Raw genomic sequence first — 23,826 nt, 5'->3', positions numbered from 1 at the left:
TTAATGGCAAAACTGAGTTAATTATGATTATTTACCTCAAATTTAACTTTAAAATGCAACATTTAATATTAAGTTAACAGATACTGTAGTGGTAAAAATCCCATAAAGTGTTTTTTGCATACACACAATCCTAGTTACACCACTGAACCCAACAAAACTTTTCCATTTAAAGCACAGCCTCATACTTCCAGCCTAAGGATGTCTTGGAAACACAATTTTGTAACTCATGTTACAAAGTTGAGATAAGATGAGTCAAGTATCAGCTTCTAGCTTCTCATATAAAAATACTGATCAGAAACTTATCCTGATCATAAAAATTTTAGGTTACGAAAAGTTACCTCTCTGGTAATCTAACAAAAATTCAGTGACAATCCTAGTTGTACTGAATTTAAGAAAGGTGTACAATTATGGGTGTAGGTTTGACACAATGCCACAGAGTTAAAAGTGTCATATGCAGATTATTAGTAGTTTTATATTTTATTTAAATATAAAATATTGCTTGTGTATGGCAAATTATTGTTTGTGTAAATCATCCTTTACTGTAAACTGCATTTGCTCCCAAAACCCACAATGATTTATTATGACTCATGTGTGTAATCTCATTTTTGTTAAATTGGCTAATGTTTCAACGTGAGTCATCAGAAAGTGCTATTATTAAAACAGCATGGAAGACAGTGAACCTTTCTCTGAAGTCTCTCTTATCTGACTGACTCACAGAGTTGAGTTCATGGAGCTCTCTCCTAATGAGCTGATGATTTGAATAAGTGGCCTGTTGCACAAAGCTGGTTTTGCTACCCATAAATTCGAGATTAGTTTTAGCAAACTGGTTCCCTTACGAGAACGTTCTCTCGTACTGCGTTGCAAACGCTGTGGGAAAACTCCTTTTCTCGAGAATATTGAAGCCTTTATTTTAAAACGCATTGCATGCAGCACAGGCGAGAGCATCAGGCTCGCGCGAGCGAGCTGATAGGCTGTGCTGTGGGCAACTGCACGAACCAATGGCGGATCAGCAGAGGCGCGCAAACCAATCAGGTCGCTTGGCACACTGCCAGAGTCAAGCGCGCGAAACTGCACGTGATCAAAGCATATAAATATAGATAATAATCCGCCATTAGACAGATTTAATCTCCTTCAGCTCTCGACTCACCTCGTCGCTGATCTTCTCCGGATAGAAGCCTCTCGTCGTCGAACAGCCGTCCAGCGGAACAGCTTCGCATCCCGGCATCTGCCAGCTGAGCGTTTCCCTGTGGCATCCGACGAGTATCCTTTTTCTCTATCTCTCGCTTTCTAAAAGAGCTAAATCGCTGTTTTCACAGCGCGCGGCGTTGTTTCAATGCCGCTCTCTATTTGTGAATCCTGCGGGGTTCCCCTGCATGTGTCTGACAGACACACACAGTGTGCGGCCTGCCTCGGCCCTGAGCACGCCGACTCAGCGCTCACTAAAGGCGGCTGCCTTCTCTGCGACGGGATGCCTGTTTCTACTCTCCGCTCGAGACTCGCGCTCGCTTCGTCGGTGAGTGGTCCCGCCCGTCTTCCATCTTCGGCGCCTTGCGAGCCCCGTAGGAAGAAGCGGCGCGATCAGAGGCGTCCTGAACGCGGTGAGTTTAGCGAATGCACGCCGGGCCTTTCTCCACGTGCTTCGCCCACGCCCTCTTCTCCAGTTCTGTTCTCTCAGAGCGACCAACGCCCCTCGTTTGAAGCGGCGGGACTCGTCTCTTTTGGCGGATCTGTTGAAGAAATGGATGACGCAGTTTCTGTGGCGGCATCTGAGAGTGAGGATTGGTCGGGCTCCGCGGACCCCGCCCCCCCCCCTCAGTTAGATCCTTCTGACACTCGAGCGAACATCGACGCCGAACTCTTCCGTGTCATGTCTCGCGCTGTCGACGAGCAGGGACTCGACTGGCTTTCCCCAGCCGAGCCCGCCAGAAGCCGCCTCGACGAGTGGTACCTGCCGGGGCGCCAACAGGCCCCTCGTCAGCGCGCCGCTCCATTTCTGCCCGAGGTCCACGAGGAGCTCACTAAAAGCTGGCGCGCGCCCTTTTCAGCGCGAACGCGCTCATCGGCTTCTTCAACGCTCTCCACTGTTGACGGCGCTGAAGAAAAAGGTTACGTGTGTCTCCCCCCACTGGAGGAAGCGGTCGCTGCACACTTATGCCCTCCCACTGCAGGAAGTTGGAGGTCTAAAACTGTGCACCCATCCAAGCCGTGCAGAACTACTTCGGCCATTGCCAGCCGCGCTTATGCTGCCGCCGGTCAAGCCGCCTCTGCTCCTCACGCTATGGCGACCCTCCAAGTGTTTCAGGCAAAGCTCCTCCGCTCTATGGACGAGTCAGGCCCTGACCCAGACACTTTTAAGGACCTCAGAAGTGCGACGGATTTGGCGCTACGGGCCACAAAAACCACCTCTCAAGCCCTGGGCCGCAATATGGCCAGCCTGGTTGTTTTAGAGCGCCACCTGTGGCTGACTTTGACGGAAATCAGGGACGCAGACAAGACCGCCTTCCTCGATTCTCCAATCACAGCATCTGGTCTCTTCGGTCCATCTGTCAGCGGCTTCGCAGAACGCTTCACTGAGGCTCAAAAAGCTTCCAGCGCTATGAAGCATTTTCTACCCAAACGCTCCAGTTCGGTCCAACGGCGCCCCAAGAGCACGCCGCGACCTGAGAGGGTAGCTTCAGAGGTCCTCCAGCCAGGCCCAGTGGCTGAGACCAGCCAGCGCCTGAAGCATGCAAAGCGGTTCCCGTTCCCTAAGCGCCAGGGCCCGCGGCCGAAGCTCACGCTCGATCACGAGCCCAAGAAGCCGTCCTAACCGGCATAAAGAGGGGTCATTGTCCAGCCGCGGCCGGACCAGCCCCGAAGATCGCTCGAGTGCTACTCTCAGCCCCCTCTTCAGTTCAGGCGGTTGGAGCAGTTTTAAATGCAGTACATGGGCCTGTCACCTGTCACGCACCCCTGCACACAAACGCTGTTTTAACAGCGACCCACAAAAAGCACAAATCGAGCAAAATTTCCCCCTCACATACATGTCAGTTCGAACCCCCAACTCCGGGCGTTCCAGATATGATAATGCCTCTGGCTCTGCGGGCTCTAGCTTGGCAAGCTATCCCCAGAGTTTCAGAATGGGTGATGAACATCATAAAGCGTGGTTACTCGCTTCAGTTCGCCCGCAGACCACCGCGTTTTCACGCGGTTATACAAACCACGGTAAGGAGCACACTGAGTCATGTCCTCCGCACCGAAGTGTTAAGTCTGCTGGCCAAAGGGGCCATCGAGAAGATCCCCCCTTCTCAGAGCGAGTCAGGTTTTTACAGCCGTTACTTTCTTGTTCCAAAGAAAGACGGCGGCCTGAGACCCATTTTAGATCTCAGACATCTGAACAAGGCTCTCATGTCACGGCCGTTCAGAATGCTCACGACCAGACACATCCTGGCGCAGATTCGCCCAGGCGACTGGTTTTTCTCAATAGATCTAAAAGACGCTTACTTTCAGCGGGGCATGTGCATCCTGAACTACCTCGACGACTGGCTCATATTGACTCAGTCAGAGGCGGAGTCACATACTCACAGAGCCTGGCTCCTCAGACACTCCTCAGTCAATTTTGCCAAGAGTATTCTGTTGCCCAGCCAACGTATCACGTTCCTGGGAACAGTTTTCGACTCCGTAATTATGAGAGCATGGCCCACACCGGCCCGTGCTCTAACAATTCAGCAGCTCGCGACATCGTTCACAGAGGGCTCTTATGTACCCCTCAGAACATTTCAGAGGATCCTTGGCCTCATGGCCTCCGCATCATCAGTACTCCAACTCGGCCTACTGCGTATGCGTCCTCTTCAGCTGTGGCTAGCACCTCTGGTGCCACCCCACGCCTGGCACTCAGGCCACTTGATTATCAAGGTGGACCAGCGCTGTGTTCAAGCCCTGGCCCCTTGGAAAGACGCCAGCTGGTACCAGCAGGGCGTAAGCATGGGGGTGGTCTCAAAGAGGAGGGTGATTTCAACAGACTCTTCCAACTCGGGTTGGGGAGCTCTGTAAGAGGGCAGGCCTGCCTCCGGCCTCTGGTCGAGCTCGAAGAGACGCCTACACATCAACTGCCTCGAAATGAGAGCAGTTTTTCTAGCCCTAAAAACCTTCCTCCCTCACCTGGCTGGACACCACGTGCTGGTCCGGACGGACAATATGTCTGTGGTCTCTTACATAAATGCTCCTGCTTTGGGCTCACACCAACCTGCGCTCGCTCAGGACAGCTCACGTGCCAGGCACGTTGAACACAGGAGCAGACATGCTCTCTCGGGGCACAGTTCCCCCAGAGGAATGGTCTCTCCACCCTCAGATAGTTCTCCTGCTATGGGAGGTCTTCGGGAAGGCAGAAGTAGATCTTTTCGCCTCAGAAGACAACTGTCACTGCCCAACCTTTTTTTCAAAGAACAGGGATGCGTTGGCCCACGACTGGCCCAACCTTCCTCTCTATGCGTTTTCTCCGGTCTCGATGCTCCCTCAGGTCATCGAACGGATCAGGAACACCAAAAGCGCGGTTCTCTTGGTGGCTCCTCTCTGGCGGACCCAGATTTGGTTCCCAGAGTTGATGCAACTGTCTGTAACAGACCCGTGGCCAATTCCACTGAGGTGCGACCTCCTGGCTCAGGCCAACAGGACAATCTGGCATCCCCGTCCCGACTTGTGGGCCCTACATGTATGGCCACTCAACGGGTACCCCAGGATCTCCCAGAGGGTGTCCTGAACACTATTATGGAGGTTAGAGTTCCGTCTACTAGACGCCTCTATCACCTTAAATGGTCAGCGTTCTCCAGCTGGTGTTTAGCTCGGAACCTCGACCCACACACTTGTGAAGTGCCAAAAGTGCTTTCTTTTCTGCAAGAGATGTTGGATGCGGGTCGCTCCCCCTCCACTCTCAAAGTGTACGTGGCAGCCATTGCTGCTTTTCACGTATTGGAAGCCGGAGCCTCCTTAGGTAAAAACGACCTTATAGTTCGTTTCCTTAAGGGCGCCAGAAGGCTTAACCCGCCTCGGCCACCGTCTGTACCGGCCTGGGACCTTTCTCTGGTCCTGCGGGCTCTTAAGGGACCTCCCTTTGAACCACTTCAGTCAGCTGATCTCAAGCCCCTCTCTCTGAAAACCGCCCTGCTTCTAGCACTGGCGTCAGTTAAAAGAGTAGGGGACTTGCAGGCGCTTTCTACTAGCGCTTCCTGTCTGGAGTTTGGCCCTAATGACTCCAAGGTCACTCTTAGGCCAAGACATGGATATGTGCCTAAGGTGCTCTCAACTCCGTTCAGAGCCCAGGTTATTTCTCTGTCAGCTCTTCCCTCCTCTGAAGAGGACAGTGATTCTCTCACGCTTTGCCCCGTCAGAGCTTTGAGAATTTATCTGGAGCGTTCGGCCTCTTTCAGACAGTCTGAACAGCTCTTCGTTTGTTTCGGGGGCCGAACCAAGGGCCTTCCTGTGACTAAGCTCACGCTGTCCAGATGGATAGTTGACGCCATTGCTCTGGCTTACACCTCACTGGGCCTCTCTTGTCCCATAGGTGTTAGAGCTCACTCCACTAGAGGCGTCGCCTCTTCGTGGGCTTGGTCGAGTGGTGTTCCTATTGAGGACATTTGTGCGGCGGCCGGCTGGTCCGTTCCGTCCACATTTGTGAGGTTCTATAACCTAGATGTTCCTGCCCTGCAGGCACGAGTTCTTTCTGTCTAGACCCTGGCTCTGTGGACCCAGACTAGTTTTGGAATTGGACACACAAGCTGTCTTTATGAATTATGATTAAGCTAATCTGGCCCTTGGCCCAGATCTTAATTATTGGATAATCTCTGGGCCCGATGTTCGGTCTCGTTTATCCTGGCTATTCTGTAACTTACCGGAACTTCTGGTCAGTCAGAGCGGCCAAAAGATTAATAGCACGGCGTTTTAAATAGCGTTCCCACAGCGTTTGCAACGCAGTACGAGAGAACGTTCTCGTAAGGGAACGTACTTGGTTACTTACGTAACCTCGGTTCCCTTAGAGATAAGGGAACGAGTACTGCGTTGCCTTGCCGTGCTATTTCTCTTATGGCAGGTGTTTTTCGCTTCAGTCGATTATACCTGTCTAATGGCGGATTATTATCTATATTTATATGCTTTGATCACGTGCAGTTTCGCGCGCTTGACTCTGGCAGTGTGCCAAGCGACCTGATTGGTTCGCGCGCCTCTGCTGATCCGCCATTGGTTCGTGCAGTTGCCCACAGCACAGCCTATCAGCTCGCTCGCGCGAGCCTGATGCTCTCGCCTGTGCTGCATGCAATGCGTTTTAAAATAAAGGCTTCAATATTCTCGAGAAAAGGAGTTTTCCCACAGCGTTTGCAACGCAGTACTCGTTCCCTTATCTCTAAGGGAACCGAGGTTACGTAAGTAACCAAGTACGTTTTTCAGGCTTAAGAATGTGGATTGTTTTTTAGCGGTGTTCGTCCCCATGGTAACTTGCTACACGGCAGGTTTTATTCTGAGTTAGAGATCGCAAACCCAAACTGGACCAATCACCTGTGAGCAAAGTGACATGTATCTGATGCAATAAAGCCACTCCCCCGGCCTGTCTCACTCCAAATTAAAACAGTTAATACTGAAAAAATCTTTGCTCATCTTTTGCTGCTAATTATTTATTATATTTATATTAAATTAATTAATTATAATTACTTTTAATTAATCTAGTATATTCATATAATTATTACAACCTATTACTTGACAAGTCATTTTAAACTTTGCTTTTAAATTAATATACATATAAAACATGTATTCATATATAATGCTTTTAAACAACGTGTATTCATTTGAGGTCTTTGTGAACCTATAATTATTAGGCCCATTTCTTTGATTTACATCATGCATTAATAAAGTCAGATCTTTTCTTTCAGTTGCCCTCTCAAACTTTGGCTGCAGCAGCAATGTTTATTCCTGCCTTGTAAACGCTTTTAATTTCATGATCATTTTCAAAATGATCTCTTAATCTTTAGAAGAGAAGTGAATTGCGCCGTCTCTTGCGAGAAGTGAATCAAACTGATCAAACTCTGGATCAAACTGAGTTGACAGAGAACTTTATATTGAGCTTTGTGATCACTGAACCTGATCTAAACCAGGTTGGATTTATCTGGATTTGTCAACTCTAAACCTACTCTGAAACAGTTTGTTCAGCTAGCTTTGTGCAACAGACCACTGGTCTATTAGATAAGGAAAACAAACAAAATGTGCAGAGCAGTGGTTCCCCAGGACCGGTGTTTAGAAATACTGCATTAGGGAGTTTAAGTATAATGTTTGTTATTTATTACCTGTATGTCACATTCATCTGTTTTTCCATATAGACTCCCAACCTTGTGGGCAATTCATCATTTATGTAATCACTCATGTCTGTCTTGTTTCACCTGTCTTGCCATTCCTATTCAGTTAATTCCCCATGCTTTGTCTTTGTGTTTCATTGGTTCCTAGATTCTTCACCTGTTTTTTGACTATGCTCTGCTGGTGCTAGTCTGTGTGCATGCCTTGCTGCCCTGCAGATACCCATTGTTGGCAGCTCTTTCTGTTTGCCTTTTTCTGGATAATTCTCATTAAAATCTGTGAACTGACCATCTGCTAGTGATTCCTCGTTCAAACTTGGCATTACAATCTAGCCAGCATGGAATCAGAGGAAGGCTGTCCACTAAGGCTCAGCAAGGTTTTGGGAAAGTCTGAGATTTATGCAGCCAGTCTCATCAGTCTCAACTAAGTTGATTCCTCTTCCAGTGTTTGCTGGTTTCCATCAATCAACCCTCAAAGCAAAGTTCATTAACATCATCATGCTGCTTACTGCTGGGAGTGGCCGTGCAGAAAGACCGCTCCCCTGTAGTAATTTTTTTTTTTCAAATTCTCCAAGGAGATAAAGAAGTAATATCGTTTAGTTTACTGCAGGGAAGCACATCTTCTTTTTCACCTTCATCAGGGGAGTTGAATATTGGACTATGTCATTGAGTCTAAATGGATTGTTGTTGAAAATAAAGGATAAGATACTCATCCGTAACTTTGTTTGTTTATGTTGCAGCAAGCCATTAGTCATTATTCAGCTGCAAGCTTTGTAAAAGAAGATACTTGTCACTTGTTAGGTGTCTATTGCTTACCAACAGTTGGTTTTCGTTAGGTGAAGTTCACAACGTAATTTCGGGAGGAGTGAACCCATCTAATCTTTCAATTAACCGTCTGAGCATATAAGCAGCCGCTCACCTTAGTCTGGCATCAGCTGTTTTGGCATCCCTCCACCTCCCCAACATAATTTAGGCATCTTGCTACCATACTCATCATCCAAGCATTAGTAGTCCCACTGGGAGGTATATCTAAGCTCGAGTTAAAGCTGCTTCCTCGAGCCCCTCCACTGTGGACAGCAAGCCAAATATGCTTAACCTTATTAGCTTAAAGATTATATGGGCAAAGGAACTCGTGAACTCTGGGGTTAATGAGTACTTTTCGCAACAGCACTGGCAGACAAATAGGGGCTAACTGTTAGTGAGTTAAGCTTCCTTCTGAGGACCAGCACCCTCAATGGTCAATGCCTGGCTTAAATCTCCTAGGCAACAACTCCAGAGAGTATTCTCCTTTGCAGTAACCACTGAAATGAGATTGATTTATTTTTGTTATACTCGTCTGTATATTCCTGCACATCTTTGCCTCATGGTGGCCTCTTCACTTTATATCTTTACATCATGGTTTACTTTTCACTTTATCTGCACCAGTTGGACCCATGGAAAAATACATCTCGGAGGTAGTGGCAGTCAGCCTAATCTATCCCTATTCATGGCCTGCGGATCCAGGTTTATTCTTTACGAGCAAGGTGGGTGTCTCCCTGCCACCACATATTCACTATGAAGGACTTGTCTTCTGCTCTGTAACTGCAAGGAGCCAACATCTTTACAAAGTTGGATGTCCTGAATGCATAATACCTTGACTGTATTAATAATGAAAAGACTTTGAGTATTTGGTTATACCCTTTATTTTGATCATTGCCCCAGTTGTCTTCCAGGAACTAATCAATGTCATATTGCAGGACTTCGCCTTCATCTATAACAGTGGATCTCTTAACTCTGGTCTTGGGGACCCACATTAGGCTACTTGACATTTTGTACTGTATGTCTCCTTTAGTTATATCCCTTATTTAAATCGTCAACTCCTTAGCATAGAGCTGCATGAACTGAACTCGGTCTGTCAGATAAGGGACAGATGTCATCCAGGTGGTGTCATTCTTGGGGTATATCATCTTGCCTGAAAGTGTTCAGATGGAGTCAATGATCACTTGATTACACAGGTTTGTCAACTTCTATGTCTGGAACTACAGCCAGGTGCCCCACTCATAGCTTTTCTCAGAGGGCCTTGATTGGCCTTAAGATTCACTGATTCACTTCTGGATCAGTCCACGGGAGAGAAGAACTATGACATTGGAAGTTTGACATCGGTTCACTACAAACAGAATCAGTATTATATCCATTCCTTCTGTAACATTACAGTTCCGAAAACGGTTTAATTACAAAAAAATACTGGTTAATAACGTTTTTTTTTTTTTACTTTTCTGCCTAAACCTTATACCATAGCTTGAATACTAGAGCTTGTAAATAGCTGTATACTAGAGCTTGTGACTAAAGCTCGTAACTACAGTGGGTCCTCAAACTGTCAGAAAAAACTCATACAGTGGCTCCACCCACCTCAATCGTGAATGCAGTGCTGCACACAATTTGGAGACAGTCTCTGCTTGTATGCAGTGCAAAGTTAAATAAAGAACTGGTTAAAACACCAATTTATATTGCTGGATATTACCTGCCATTCATCATAATACTACGGTATTGACATTTTCTTAAACCCTAAATCTACATATACCTGGATTTTAAATTTTAAATAAAATTTTACAGTAGATCCAAAATTCAACCTCAGAAAAGACCACAGATATTTCCCATTCAATTAAGCTACTTCCAATACATTCAAGATTCATTTTACTCTTCTATTATTTTGCATGTTCCCTGGGAGTTGTTGAAAGTGCCATGCTCCACCAGTAGAGATACATGAAGACCTTAACAAAAGGTCTGCAACTAAATATTATTTACTCCTCAGGCTGCTCTTTTTCATACATTTTGTGCATTATATTCCAAGTGTTATGAGGCTGTATGATACATTTGTGAGAGGAACACCACAACACTATATATGCTGCTATCCACTAGCTATTAGGGGTGTAACAAAACATTGATATGGATTTATACATCGATCAAATGACTAACAATACGGTGTAATGATGGAACGCATAAAAAACAATACCTATATAAAAAAAAATTAAGAGGCACCTTTATTTTGACACTTTTCACATCTTCACACAAGGGGCCCTATCTTGCACCCAGCACAATTGACTTTGTACACCGACGCATGTATCATTCCTATTTTGCACCCCCGCAAAGCGCGCTTTTCCCTCCACAGAAGCACGTCGCTAAACTAGGGAATGAACTTGCGCTCCCTGGGCGGTTCAGCGCAAAAAAGGAGGCGTGTTCCGGCGCAAACGTTCCTTCATGCTATTTTGCAGGTTTAGAAAACAATTGCGCCACTAACCAGGAAAAAATAGTTTAAAGTCAGTGGCGTGTTGCGCATGTTATTCATATGCTATTTTAAGGGCGCATGCTTGGCCATAATCAATGTACAGTAGCGTGTGCACAACGCGCATACACTTTGATTCTCTCATCTACACAGAAGCAGCAGTTTTCATTTTTGCAAATCATACATTATTGCGATAGATAGATAGATAGATAGATAGATAGATAGATAGATAGATAGATAGATAGATAGATAGATAGATAGATAGATAGATAGATAGATAGATAGATAGATAGATAGATAGATAGATAGATAGATAGATAGATAGATAGATAGACAATTTATTATAAAAGCATACATCTAGCTTACACATTTACCCAAATTATCATACGCCTTTTTAACCGAAGTTAATTTGGGTGGGTTTCTCCATCCCCAACGTCCCTGACGAGAGCGTTGCTCTCCTTGGCTGTGAACCGCTCCTGGCGCGCGCCTGGCAAATCCGCCGTTATAATAGGAATCCGCTTTAGAACAAAGCGCGCCTGCTCTTAAAGGGAATGTGAGATGACGCTCTAATTGGTTTATTTCAAGTTACGCCCAAACCACACCTATGAATAATGAAGCTACTTCAGACCAACCCATTTTAGATTTGCGCCTGGCGCAAGAGTCATTTATCCCGCTGGGAAAATAGCAACAGCGCCAAGACCCGCCCACAAAGTTACTTGTGCTTTGCGCTTTGACACTTGCGTTTCAGATCGTTAAAATAGGGCCCAAGATCTGTCTATGCATTACCGCCAACAAGTGCATTCTCGTTTAAACTCGCCTGTTAGGGCTCGACAGTAAGGACTGCCTGATGGCCCTGGGTGAGAGTGAAAGACTCAAGAGAACTCATTTCTTTACTCGCACACTGTGTGAAAGGTTTTCTGCGTGCACACATCAGTAGTGCGCGCACATGGAGCAAGTTCTGTTTAGGTCTTAAGTGATCATAAGCAGATGAAAAAGAAAACGCATGTGTAACAGTATATTGGATCTGTGCATTAGGTCTTAAAGTGACAGCAGCCCAATAAACCTGCTGCTGATTGTCCTAAATGTAGATCAAACAAAAGAAAGAAAAAAATCTCTCACTACTGTTGTCTGAATAACTTTTGTAACTTTAATAAGGATTAATCTATAGTTAATTTATACAGTTAAGACTATGGAGTTATGTTACATTTGATTACTTTATTCAATTTCTGTACCTAAAAACTTTAGTTAGACCTACATGAAAAACCTGATAAGCACTGTTTATTTCAGTTGTGTCTTTCTTCTGTGGTGTTTCTTTATGCTATTGCTTGTAATTTGGTTACAATAACACTAGTGGCCACTAGTGTTTAGTTCACTTAGAACTTGCATTAATTTCTACCTGCAGGAACATTTTCTTGTTTTGCAAAAAAAAAAAAAATAGATTCACTTATAGGCTATAAGACCAAGTAGAATTCTTTAGTATGTCTTAATTATGTATAAAATGATAATAATAATACTAAGTTTTATTTATATAGCGCCTTTCCAGTGCTCAAGGACGCTTTACAATGAACAAGCAACAATAATGGCAAGGGACAATGACAACATACAAAACAACAGAAGGTAGATGAGAGTAAAAGTAGAGTAAAGGAGAATTAGGTAGATGGGGCAGCATACAGCAGAATACAATCAGACACAACGAAATGTTGTACACTTAAGAATGATAACATTCAGAAAATAAGAGTTTTGAGCATAGTTTTAAATTCAGAAATAGTAAAGAGAGAATGAATGTTTGTAACCTAACACATAAAGAACACTAGAGTGAGATAAGATCCATTGGGAAAATGTATGTACTTGCTTGATTAAACAAACACAACTAAATACAAGCATTGTGTAAACTGTAGTTTTACCACATTCACAGACATAAAGCTGTGTTTCCACCACAAGAACTTTCCCCAGGAACTAGGGACTTACTCTGTGTGTTTCGACCGCAGGAACCAGGGTCTAAATGAAGTTCCAGGTAAATTTCCTCTCAGAAAGTCCTTGCTTGCAAGGTAGTACTTTTTCAAAGTTCAGGAACTTTCAGGTGTGGGATTTGGGCGCTGAACATGCTGATTGATTGAGTTCATGCCGCATTTTAATTGGTTAACTCCACATAGCATTTAATTTCAACCACCATTTTTAAAATTCTGTTGCAGTCCTACATCACCAGACTAATTTGCCTAATCTTCACGATACTTTAGACCGTCAGAAACGCAGAAAGTAACAGGTCTGGGGGAAAAAGTTCCTGTGACAAATTATTCTTGGTACTTTCGTTGGAATATGTCTATTAAATGAGCTTTAGATTAATTGTTTATTCAGAAAACAGACTCTTTAGACTCTCTTTATCTGTGGTTTGGTAATTGTTTTCCACATGTTCTATAAGATCCAGATGAAAACAGGGACCAAAGTTGGTTAGGAGGTAGGAGGACGTGTTATCTGTCTGAATGAAACCTTTCCCTTCCTCTGTGAATTTGTGCTGACCCAGGCTATGCCATACTACTCCTGTGTCATCACTCCCCCAATTCCTCCTTTGTTTTAATGTTCCTGATTAGGTCAGTAATTTTATGCTGTATTAATTCCCAGGGGTTTGGATTGTTGTGTTGTGTTGTGATCTTTACCAATGGGATGTTGGTTTAATTATGTATACATGGAATTAACAGATGTTTGATTTCTTCTCACTGGGCTTAAAGGGATAGTTCACCCAAAAAAGATTTTTTTTTTCTGTCATTATTTATTCACCCTCATATCATTTCAAATTATATGAGTTTCTATCTTCTGTGGAACACAAAAAAATATATTTTGACAGATGATGGTTACCCAATTATTTTGGTCTACAATGGACTTCCATTGTATGGAAGAAAAAAAAAACTGTGACGTTTTTCAAAATATCGTCTTGTGTTCCACAGAATAAAGAAACTTGTACAGTCGTGCAACAACATCAGTGTTAGTAAATGATGCCAAAACGTTCAGTTTTGGTTGAACTATCTCTTTAAAGTATATTTAATTCTTTCTTTAGGTCTTCACTGCTCTGTATATAATTATTTCTCTCTCTCTCTCTCTCTCTCTCTCTCTCTCTCTCTCTCTCTCTCTCTCTCTCTCTCTCTCTCTCTCTCTCTCTCTCTCTCTCTCTCTCTCTCTCTCTCTCTCTCTCTCTCTCTCTCTCTCTCTCTCTCTCTCTCTCTCTCTCTCTCTCTCTCTCTCTCTCTCTCTCTCTCTCTCTCTCTCTCTCTCTCTCTCTCTCTCTCTCTCTCTCTCTCTCTCTCTCTCTCTCTCTCTCTCTCTCTCTCTCTCTCTCTCTCTCTCTCTCTCTCTCTCTCTCTCTCTCTCTCTCTCTCTTTCGTTTTAGATTGAGATCCGGGATACCAGGGACCCTCGATTCGGTGTCCAGCGGTTTCCGTAATGACACAGCATCCTCCCTACTTTATCTACTCCTCCATCCCTCTCTCCTTGTCCTCAGGCCTGTGTCTCTAAACTCAGCCAGGATGCTGCTAGTGCAGCTCTTTGTAATATAGAAAAAGACTGAAATACACTTCAAAAAGAGAACATATTCAACATACACCAGTTTAAAAACCATGAGAAATTAAAACCAATAAAAAGAAGAAAAGATCAGCTTTACATGAACCAACAACTCTGGGAAAGTAAAAAGTTACACAAATTACTACTGTTATTTAATAATGCTTTGATGACAATTATGATGATAATCATGATTATGCTTGCAACAGCGATATTATGTTCAGACTTTAATATTTATCTAAAATGGGGAACATATTCCTAGCTTTAAGAAAATATAAGGGAATCAATGCATATGTACAAGAGATTGGGTGCTATTCTGGACACGCAGATGAAAAGGAAAAACATCAAGCCAAAAATTTAAATAAACAAAAAAAAAAAAAAAAAAAAAAAACATTTTGTACAGCACCAGATGTAATTTTGAAGACCATCTTTTTCTGAAAAATTTTGAATTCCCCTCTTTGTACATGTGGTCAGCAATCAGAGTTAATTGATTAATTAAATTGTAAATTCTATATTTATATGGATACAGGGTACAGCCATTAAGCATTTATTCACCCACATCATATTCCTTCTACTAACTGGAGTGGATTTAACACATTTATTATTTTATCTTTCATTTCACCTGAAGGTACCAATGATCATTCTATGACTGTGCAGCAGAAAACACTAACAACAGCTGAATACACCACTATCCCACATACATCTAATTTGGCATGCAAATCTCTTCTTACATTTCTTTTTTACAGACACTTCTTCTCTTGATATTTCCTTTTTCAATGAACTGCTGTGAGATTTATGATTAGAGATTTGCATAATGAACATTTTTTGGACATTTCATAATTGTACGTTTTCTTCAGCTTTTTGTGTTCATTGGACAGAGAATTTTTCCCCATTAATCATTTGTCTTGAGGAAAAGCCCTGCATGCTGCATTTTACTCAGGCCCTTATCTGCCATATACCACACTATAGACAGAGCATAGTGGTACAGCACAAAGTTAACCATAACACATCTAGATGACCCCTGCTGAAAAATATAGCATATGAAACAGCATGAATTTCATGTTGGTATATTCTAGTTTTAGCTGGTATAGTGATGTTCTAGATGGTGGACCAGCATAGTGATGCTGTTCTCAAACAAAACAGCATGGTCCACCAACACTCCGGCTTCCCATGCTGGTGACCAGCAGTGCTGGATTTTTCAGCGGGACTCCTGAGACTTGGTACACAGTCATGAAAATGACTACCTCTGTGTTTCCAAGGCAAGATGTGTTGCACAATTATTCACACAATTTCTTAGCATAAACTCACATTACATTCAATGGACTGGTGTGACTTAATTCTTCACATATGCAAAATGCAACAACTTATTCTCGTAATACAAATCAACGAATAAGAAAAGTGGAATATTTTGTTATAAATTCCTTAAATATTTGAATCATGATGAACCATTCAAACAAAATAGGAATTTGTGTGCAAAATCAAAATTCTTCTAAAGTTGTACTTGTGTTTGTGTTTTTATCAACACCTCCTTCCACTTTGTGTTAAACTTCATCTTGTTATCTTGTAATGGCATAATTTCTGCTGTGGCAGTGGCTGGAGCAAACAAAGACCCTCAAGGTGAACTGGAGAAGAAAGTTTACACTAATTAGGATCATCTCAAGAGGAAAGCCCTGTTGGGCGTATGTCTGGCCCCTAGTCTGCAGCCCCTTTTTGCCAGATTTTGGAGATGACATGAAATGGACATACTCCATGGTGCTTAAATCCTCCTAACCCTTATATAAAGACTGCTTTGCTGCTCCCCATCTACCTCAGTCTTGAACCCCTCCTATTTTCTTGAAGATTAGACTGCACTGGACTTGGCTTTTTTCCGTAATCCTAAAACAGCTACTATTCAAAAGTTTGGAAATGCTAAGACATTTTTTTGTTTTCAAGAACCGAGTCTTTGATTCACCTAGGATGCATTCAATTGATCAGAAATTAATATAAAGGCATTTACAATGTTACAAATGCTGTATTATATAGTTATAAATGCTTCACTATTTAAACTCTGTTCAAAGAGCTGCATTGACAGCTTAAGCATTCTAGCTGTCAGTTTATTAATATATTCAATTGAAGTTTCATCTCTTGCTTTCTATAGCTCTAGGTGTTTCTTGTGAACCTCGACTCAATCCATCCAAAATACCTTTTTTTAAATAATCCATAATACCTTTACTACTCGTGCATGTGCACCATTCACTTCTCTCTTTGTGCTGGTTAGATTCCAGTTTTCATTTTCCTCTCAAGTCAGCAATATAAATAATAGCCTTCACCTCTCAAAAGAACAACAGACTGATTTTGTTGACTCATCACTTGCAACTGTAGTCCATACTTTGTATATGCAAACTCTACTGTAGGCCATACAATGCACTGCTGTTTCCACACATTATTAAGCTGCACAATTATTTTCAACTGTGCAAATACTAAAACAAATAACTTCTCGAGTGCCAAACAGACACATTCAAAGGAATTCTTAAATATTACACGGTATAACGCAAGTTTTTTTTTAATGGACTGGAGCAATGGCTTTGCAATGCTCCGTGATTACAGATACAAATTTTATTTTAAAAATAGACGTTTTTTCAAACCGTGTTAATAATTTTCAATATCACTGGTTTGTTGTATTTTGGTTTGATTAATTAAATGCTACATTGGTGAACACACAGATTTTTTTTTTGTTTAATAAACATAAAAATGTCTTGGTTTTGCCAAATTTGGTAGCATATTTCTGTATTCATCATTCACATTCATTTCATGTACCGTAGGTCATACACACAAAGAAATTCACAGCCCAGCAAACAATACATATTCAATGGTAATTTCATCCTGGGTGCACTGTGCTGGTCAATCTTTATTTGACAGGAAAAACACAAAGCAGAGACCCCAACGACAACTAGTTATTTCTGAAAATGTAGCCACCTCAGGGGCAGTGTATATCTGCAGTATTCAATATAATTTCTTCTTAAAGCCATTTATATTTTGTGTTTGTCTCACAGAACATTAACATGACCATTGCCCAGATGTTTTTACAAATTAACTGATTTATGCAACATTTTTGTCTACATACCCAAGAAACTTTTAAGAGAAACGTACCGGTATTCTGATCATAGTGTAGAACTAATTTGATATTTATGTGTTGGTCTTAGCTGTTATCTTCATTGCCACAAAACTATTTTTCAGTTAATCTCATGTGAAACAACATTTTCATCCAACGTCTAGTTATTAATATTTCAATTTAAAAAACAATCTTTGATAGGCCCATGTTACTGAAGACTTAGTAGTGTTTGTTTAATTTATTTTGTATTTTTACTTTCTTTCCTGTCTTGCAACACTTTTTCTTAATCTACCATTTAAAAAAAAAAAAAAAAAAAAGAAAGAATTAAATGTGCCAAAATTGCACAACAAGACTACTGTGGAAAGATACTACAAGGTTAATTTTTGAAGTTTACATTGTCTTTTCCTGTGCTTCACGTGTTTAATGCCTCTCTTTTGGACATTATGCTTTTTGCTCTAGTTGTAAATGTTTTTCCCCCTCTGATCTTTCTGGAATGCTGTAATGTCTAAATTAAACAAAAATGTATAAAAAAAATATTTCTGCAAGTCATAGAGGAGTGCAACATAACTGACATCGTCACCATCACTGAAACATTGTTGGTGTTGTTGTTTAATATATATATATATATATTAAAAAAAACATTGAATACCATGTTATGGGTTTATTTTGAGGGAAGATGCACTCCAAATATACAAACCAAAACAAGCAAAACAGATGAAAAAAAGCGTAAACTGAAAGGATTCCTGATCAGTGCTTCTGATCCACATTCTGAACAATATGCCCAAGTTTGTTGTTTATCTTTTTGCATTTTAAAAATATTATGCTTAGCCTATCTCTAATTCATGGCTGAACAACATACAACCTCATACAAATCATGCAGGTAAAATGGCCATAGCTTAAAATCCACACACAAATTATAACACAATAACATCCCATTTAACTCCCTGTAAACTAGAAAAAGAGGTCCACACACCTGACGTATGAATTTGAGTGAGTGTGTATAGTATAGTACAGTGCTATATTTAGCTGTATCAGTACAATAAAAAAATATGCTGGAAGCATGTTGCAAATCATATAACAATTCTGAAAAAGATTTGTCTGTGTGTCCAGTCACCTCCTGTAGTGCTCATTAACAGCACTAGGAGAATGAAGGACTAGATCAAAAGAGCGAGGGATTATGAAAAGGAAAGGCTGGGCACTGGCCAGCACAGACAGGATGGGTCATGGCCAGAGGAGGTGCCAACATATCAGCAGGCATTAAACACATCTTTGGTACAGCCAGGTGCAGCAAGCTGTGCTATACAGAGAGGAACTCCTCCATCCTGGGAGTAATTACAAGTTGGCTTCGTATAAATGCCAAAAATGTGACACTGCCACAGTGGGTCACAAAATGATACATACTGCGTTCCAGTACACCAAGTATTGCTGTATATTTCCCTTTATTGCTATTTTTAATTTCATTGTCACACATAATTTCATGTAAACATAACTTGCAGATTGTATGGATCACATGAAGCAGTCACACTTTATATTGGGTGTCTTTAACTTCTATGCAGGTACAATGTAATTATTGTGTTCATATTGTATTGCAAAACAATACAAATTTGCCACTATTAAAAGGTAACTCTCGCCAAAATGCAACCTAGGATCTTTTTGTTAATCTACCCCAGGCAAACTTTCGTTTAAAAGCATAATTAGAATGGAAACGCCACTTTTAAGTTTGACCGTATTTTCGTTTTCGGTCAAATTGCCTTCTGAATGGGAGTGCTTGGGGCACTTCTATGATAGCATCAAAAATCGTTATTTTTAAAACACTAAGAAGGCTCAACACAACATGAAACTTTGCTCGAAGTATCACCAGGGGCTCTACACATGAACTCGAGCATTGAGAACATTGTTTGTGTGCACAGAGTTTAATAAAAAGAAAGATTTTGAACAACTCACTGTAGCTATGTCCGCCGGCATTTTGACAGTCAAAAATAGTCGAATGCAACGTAACGGAGGAGAGTAAAGATGGCAAGCTTCTAAAGCTTAGAGCCATATAAATTCACGGATAATTTGTTGTTTTGTCGTTAGTGAAAATCAATATTGACCTTGTATTTGAAAAAGGATGCTCATATAAGAAGCAATACTAAAATTCAGAGTCAGTTCATTCACATTCGGAGATAGACTATTTTTGACTGTCAAAATGCCGGCGGACATAGCTACAGGGAGTTGTTCAAAACCTTTCTTTTTAGTAAACTTTAGTGTACACAAACAATGTTCTCAATGCTCGAGTTCATGTTTCAATAAGGAGGTTCAACCAACTGACTCCGAGTTGATTTACCCTGAGTTTTTTGGTTTCAAAACAGCTGAATTGAGTTAGTTTAATCAACTCTGAGTAGGTTGACTCTGACTTAAGCACGTGCACCATGACTATGAAAAGCCATGCTCAATGGAGCTCCGAAATTACAATTCACCATGGCAACAGAACTCGACAAAAAGACGTCCGCAACTTCTGAGTCAATACACAAGTATAATTCTTAATCACTGTTATATTATCAGGTAAAAACTGACAGAAAGTTAAGTTATTGAACTTATACTCATTTTCATGGTATCCCACAGACAAAAAAAAAAAAAAAAAAAAAGATTGCGGTTGCAACTAAAATTGACCAATAAAACCATAATTCAATCAGTTAAATCACTAAGCATAAAAGGTTCATGCCTGTAGGCTGTGACTTTACAAACATTTGACAAATATAATTCAGTGTCTATTTCAATGTGCCACAGCTGTTTCCATGTAGTATAGTGCTCTTTTCACATAATTAAATGCTCTCTAATCCAACTTGTTACATTTTCTAATTAGGCTAATGAAATTAACATTTGACTTCTACTCTGCCAACAGCAAGAAGGCAGAGGCTGGTCCTGCACCACCACTGATAGATGAAGTGGAGATACACAATATTGGAAGAATATTAAAATCCAACAGGAAAAGAATTACTTGAAAAGAGGGTTCTCTGCGCTTCTGTAATCCACAAACAATCCGGTGCAACCAGGGCAGGACAAAACAAACCAGACAAAAGGAATCGCCGGCTCAGCGCAGATGTCTTTGAGTGTCGGGTCACTGTTAAGAACGTGCCAATGTTTGAGAATGATGTTCTTTATTCTTCCTGCTGCTGGAGTGTAGCTAGTGGAAAAAAATACTTTAGATGTCACGTGAGGCTTAGATTTTTTCTTTAACAATGAGGTGCGGTCTGTATTAAAAGCCCTATCCCATGCTTTAGAAATATCAGATTTATCATAACCTCTTTGATCGAAAAGACGTGCTAGGTGGGCTGCTTTTGACATAAATTCACTTGTAGTACTACAATTTCTTCTGACTCGTAGGAACTGGCCCACTGGTATATTACGAATCAGATGAGGCGAGTGATCGTATTCTATGGTCTACCCAAAATTCACAAACGACTTGATGATCCTCCTTTGCGCCCTATTGTATCTAGCATAAGAAGCTTAACCGAGCCTCTCTCACAATTTGTTGATTTCTTTTTAAGACAATATGTTCACAGTTTACCATCATACCTTGGGGGATACAACTGATGTTTTAAATTTGATTGAGAATTGGAAGTGCGAAAGCAATGATGTCCTTGTATCGTTGGATGTACAAAGTCTCTATACATGCATACCCCACCATATAGGCCTACAAGCCATATTGTATTATCTTACCAAACGCCCCACTGATGTTTTGCCTCCATCAGAATTTCTTGTTAATCTTGTTGAGATCATTCTATCTAACAATTTTTTCAAATACTATGACAAATTCTATTTACAACTTCAGGGGACTGCAATGGGGTCCTTGTTTGCACCCTCATATGCTTGTTTGGTGATGGGTCTATGGGAAGAAAAATATATACAGACTACTGAAAATAACCCGTTCCATTCTAAAATATCACTTTGGCGCAGATATATAGACGATATTCTATTAATATGGAAGGGCACACCTAGTGAGTTAAATCATTTTTTGACTTATGTAAATTCTACTACTGATTATTTGTCTTTTACTATGGAATTTAACAAGCAGTCCATTGATTTCTTAGACCTTACTATTTTTAAGGACGCAAATAATATCTTACAATCTACTATCTTCCGTAAACCTCTTAGCAGGAATACCCTGTTAAGAGCAGACAGTAATCACTCGCCTCATCTGATTCGTAATATACCAGTGGGCCAGTTCCTACGAGTCAGAAGAAATTGTAGTACTACAAGTGAATTTATGTCAAAAGCAGCCCACCTAGCACGTCTTTTCGATCAAAGAGGTTATGATAAATCTGATATTTCTAAAGCATGGGATAGGGCTTTTAATACAGACCGCACCTCATTGTTAAAGAAAAAATCTAAGCCTCACGTGACATCTAAAGTATTTTTTTCCACTAGCTACACTCCAGCAGCAGGAAGAATAAAGAACATCATTTGCAAACATTGGCACGTTCTTAACAGTGACCCGACACTCAAAGACATCTGCGCTGAGCCGCCCAGGTTTATTTTCAGACGTGCCCGCAACATTCGTGACCGATTGGTCCACTCAGATATGATTATCCCACCCTCTACTACTTGGCTTCCCAGCCCACCTCTGGGTTTCTATAAATGTGGCAACTGTGCGCAATGCTCTAATTCAACCAATGCGAAAGACTTTTCACATCCCCGCACTGGTAACAAATATTATGTTTCTTCATTCATCAACTGTAACAGTACTCACGTAGTATACCTTTTAAAGTGTCCCTGTGGACTGGTGTACATAGGTCAAACAAAACGTCAACTTAAACTAAGGATAGCTGAACACAAAACAGCAATTCGTACCCAGAACTTAACATATGCCATGGCGAGGCACTATAAGCAGGCCAATCATGGTTCCCCTGCATCATTGAAGGGGAATCGAGAAAATTACACCCCCACCCAGAGGTGGGGATATTATCAATAAACTCCTATGTAGGGAAGCGTTCTGGATACATACACTTAATACTCGAGAACCTTTAGGTCTAAATGAAGAATTGAGTTTAACATGCTTTCTCTAAACACTTAAGCATATTAAAATACAGTACCTAAGATGAATATACTTTTATTCCCATTGTATTGTGAACTTTATATTATTATTTTTATTTATTTTTATTTTTTGATCTGTATGTGGGTATTTGCCCTTTAATGACTGATGTGTGAGTGTGACACCTTGGTTTAGAGGGGTGTATTTTTGGGTGGCCAACGCCCCCTTTATCACACCTGTTGATGATCCTTATTAATGGCTTCATTGCTCATTCTCTCCAAGGACTCTGATGAAGATGTAACTTTACATTGAAACGTTAGTCATTTATTGTTATGCACCTTAAATAAATATTTTAATTAGTAGACATCTGTGCTGCACCGTCGATTCCTTTTGTCAGGAAAAGAATTACTGTTTCTTTTTTATTTGTAGTAAATAAAAATGACCAAATAAATTGTTAATAATTTGTGTTCATTTAACAGCTGTGGTGGTTACGGCATATATCTCTACCCTTCCATCTGTTATCCAGTTCCATACAGTAATCTGGTACATTTTCGGAAGGTGCGATGATGGGATTATATGTGTCATCAATGCATCCAACCACACTGGAAATCATAAAGGAAATTCTAATTATTAGGTTACTTTCAGAGGTCACAGCAAGATATCAAGTTATCAAGTGGACATCATTTATGAGATTAGCCTAATTTAAACCGATTTCTCCACCATTAACCTGCAATCATGTGAATCTCCTCTTTGATGGCTCATACAGGTTTGTGTCCAGGAAACAACACAAAAACTCTCAGAAGGAGCGTGAGAGCGAGGCACACTTTCCTTCCCACTCTGATACAGTGGCCTTACTAATGTGCTCTGCATCTCCAGTGTTATATAGAAAAATGCGCAATAAATGAATGTACTGCACTGCAAAAAAATTTTGTTTAACATTTTTGTTGTTTCTGGTCAAAATATCTAAACATTCTTAAATCAAGATGCATTTACTACAAAAGAAAAACTCTGGGTTTATCTAAGAAAACCTGCTCCTGACCAGGTTAGGTTCACAGAGTAAGTTACCATGGTAACTGACTCTGAGTATAAGTTACCTCTCTTTCAGAAACGGGCTTGACTTACTCTGCTTTCTCGGGTTTGAGATGCCTCCCATTCTGAAACGGAAAACCCAGAGTTTCCCTCATTTCAGGGTTAACATACTCAGAGTTTTCACTTAACCTCCTTTCTGAAACAGGCCCCTGGTGATACTTTGAGCAAAGTTTCATGTTGTGTCGAGCCTTCTTAGTGTTTTAAAAATAGTGATTTTTGATGCTATCATAGAAGTGCCCCAAGCACTCCCATTCAAAAGGCAATTTGACCGAAAACGAAAATAAGGTCAAATTTAAAAGTGGCGTTTCCATTCTAATTATGCTTTTAAACGAAAGTTTGCCTCGGGTAGATTAACAAAAAGACCCTAGGTTGCATTTTGGCGAGAGTTACCCTTTAAGGTTGGATACAGGTAAAGGTTAGAGACAGGTTTGGTGGTAGCTATGGTTAGGTTTAAGGTTGGGTTAAGGTGCAAGGAAAGGGTAAACAGTGTAATTATAGATGTAATCAA

The 23,826-nt window shown here is 41.3% G+C and overlaps 1 protein-coding gene across 1 annotated transcript in view; it reads left to right on the top strand.

Moving 5' to 3' along the window:
• lhfpl4a (LHFPL tetraspan subfamily member 4a) overlaps positions 1–14,011 on the top strand; it is a gene marked incomplete at both ends in the record, with an annotated part of 71,094 nt that extends 57,083 nt beyond the window's left edge. The window contains one exon of the mRNA XM_081380229.1: positions 13,958–14,011. Coding sequence (XP_081236355.1) covers positions 13,958–14,011 — 54 coding nt within the window. The remainder of the gene's footprint in view (positions 1–13,957) is intronic.
• Between the last annotated feature and the right edge of the window lie 9,815 nt (positions 14,012–23,826).

This window comes from Scardinius erythrophthalmus, assembly GCF_964197995.2.
Source record: "Scardinius erythrophthalmus genome assembly, chromosome: 12".
Taxonomy (NCBI): Eukaryota; Metazoa; Chordata; class Actinopteri; order Cypriniformes; family Leuciscidae; genus Scardinius; species Scardinius erythrophthalmus.
The sequence above is the reverse complement of the archived record's forward strand: the minus strand, read 5'-3'. Positions and strand labels throughout refer to the sequence as shown.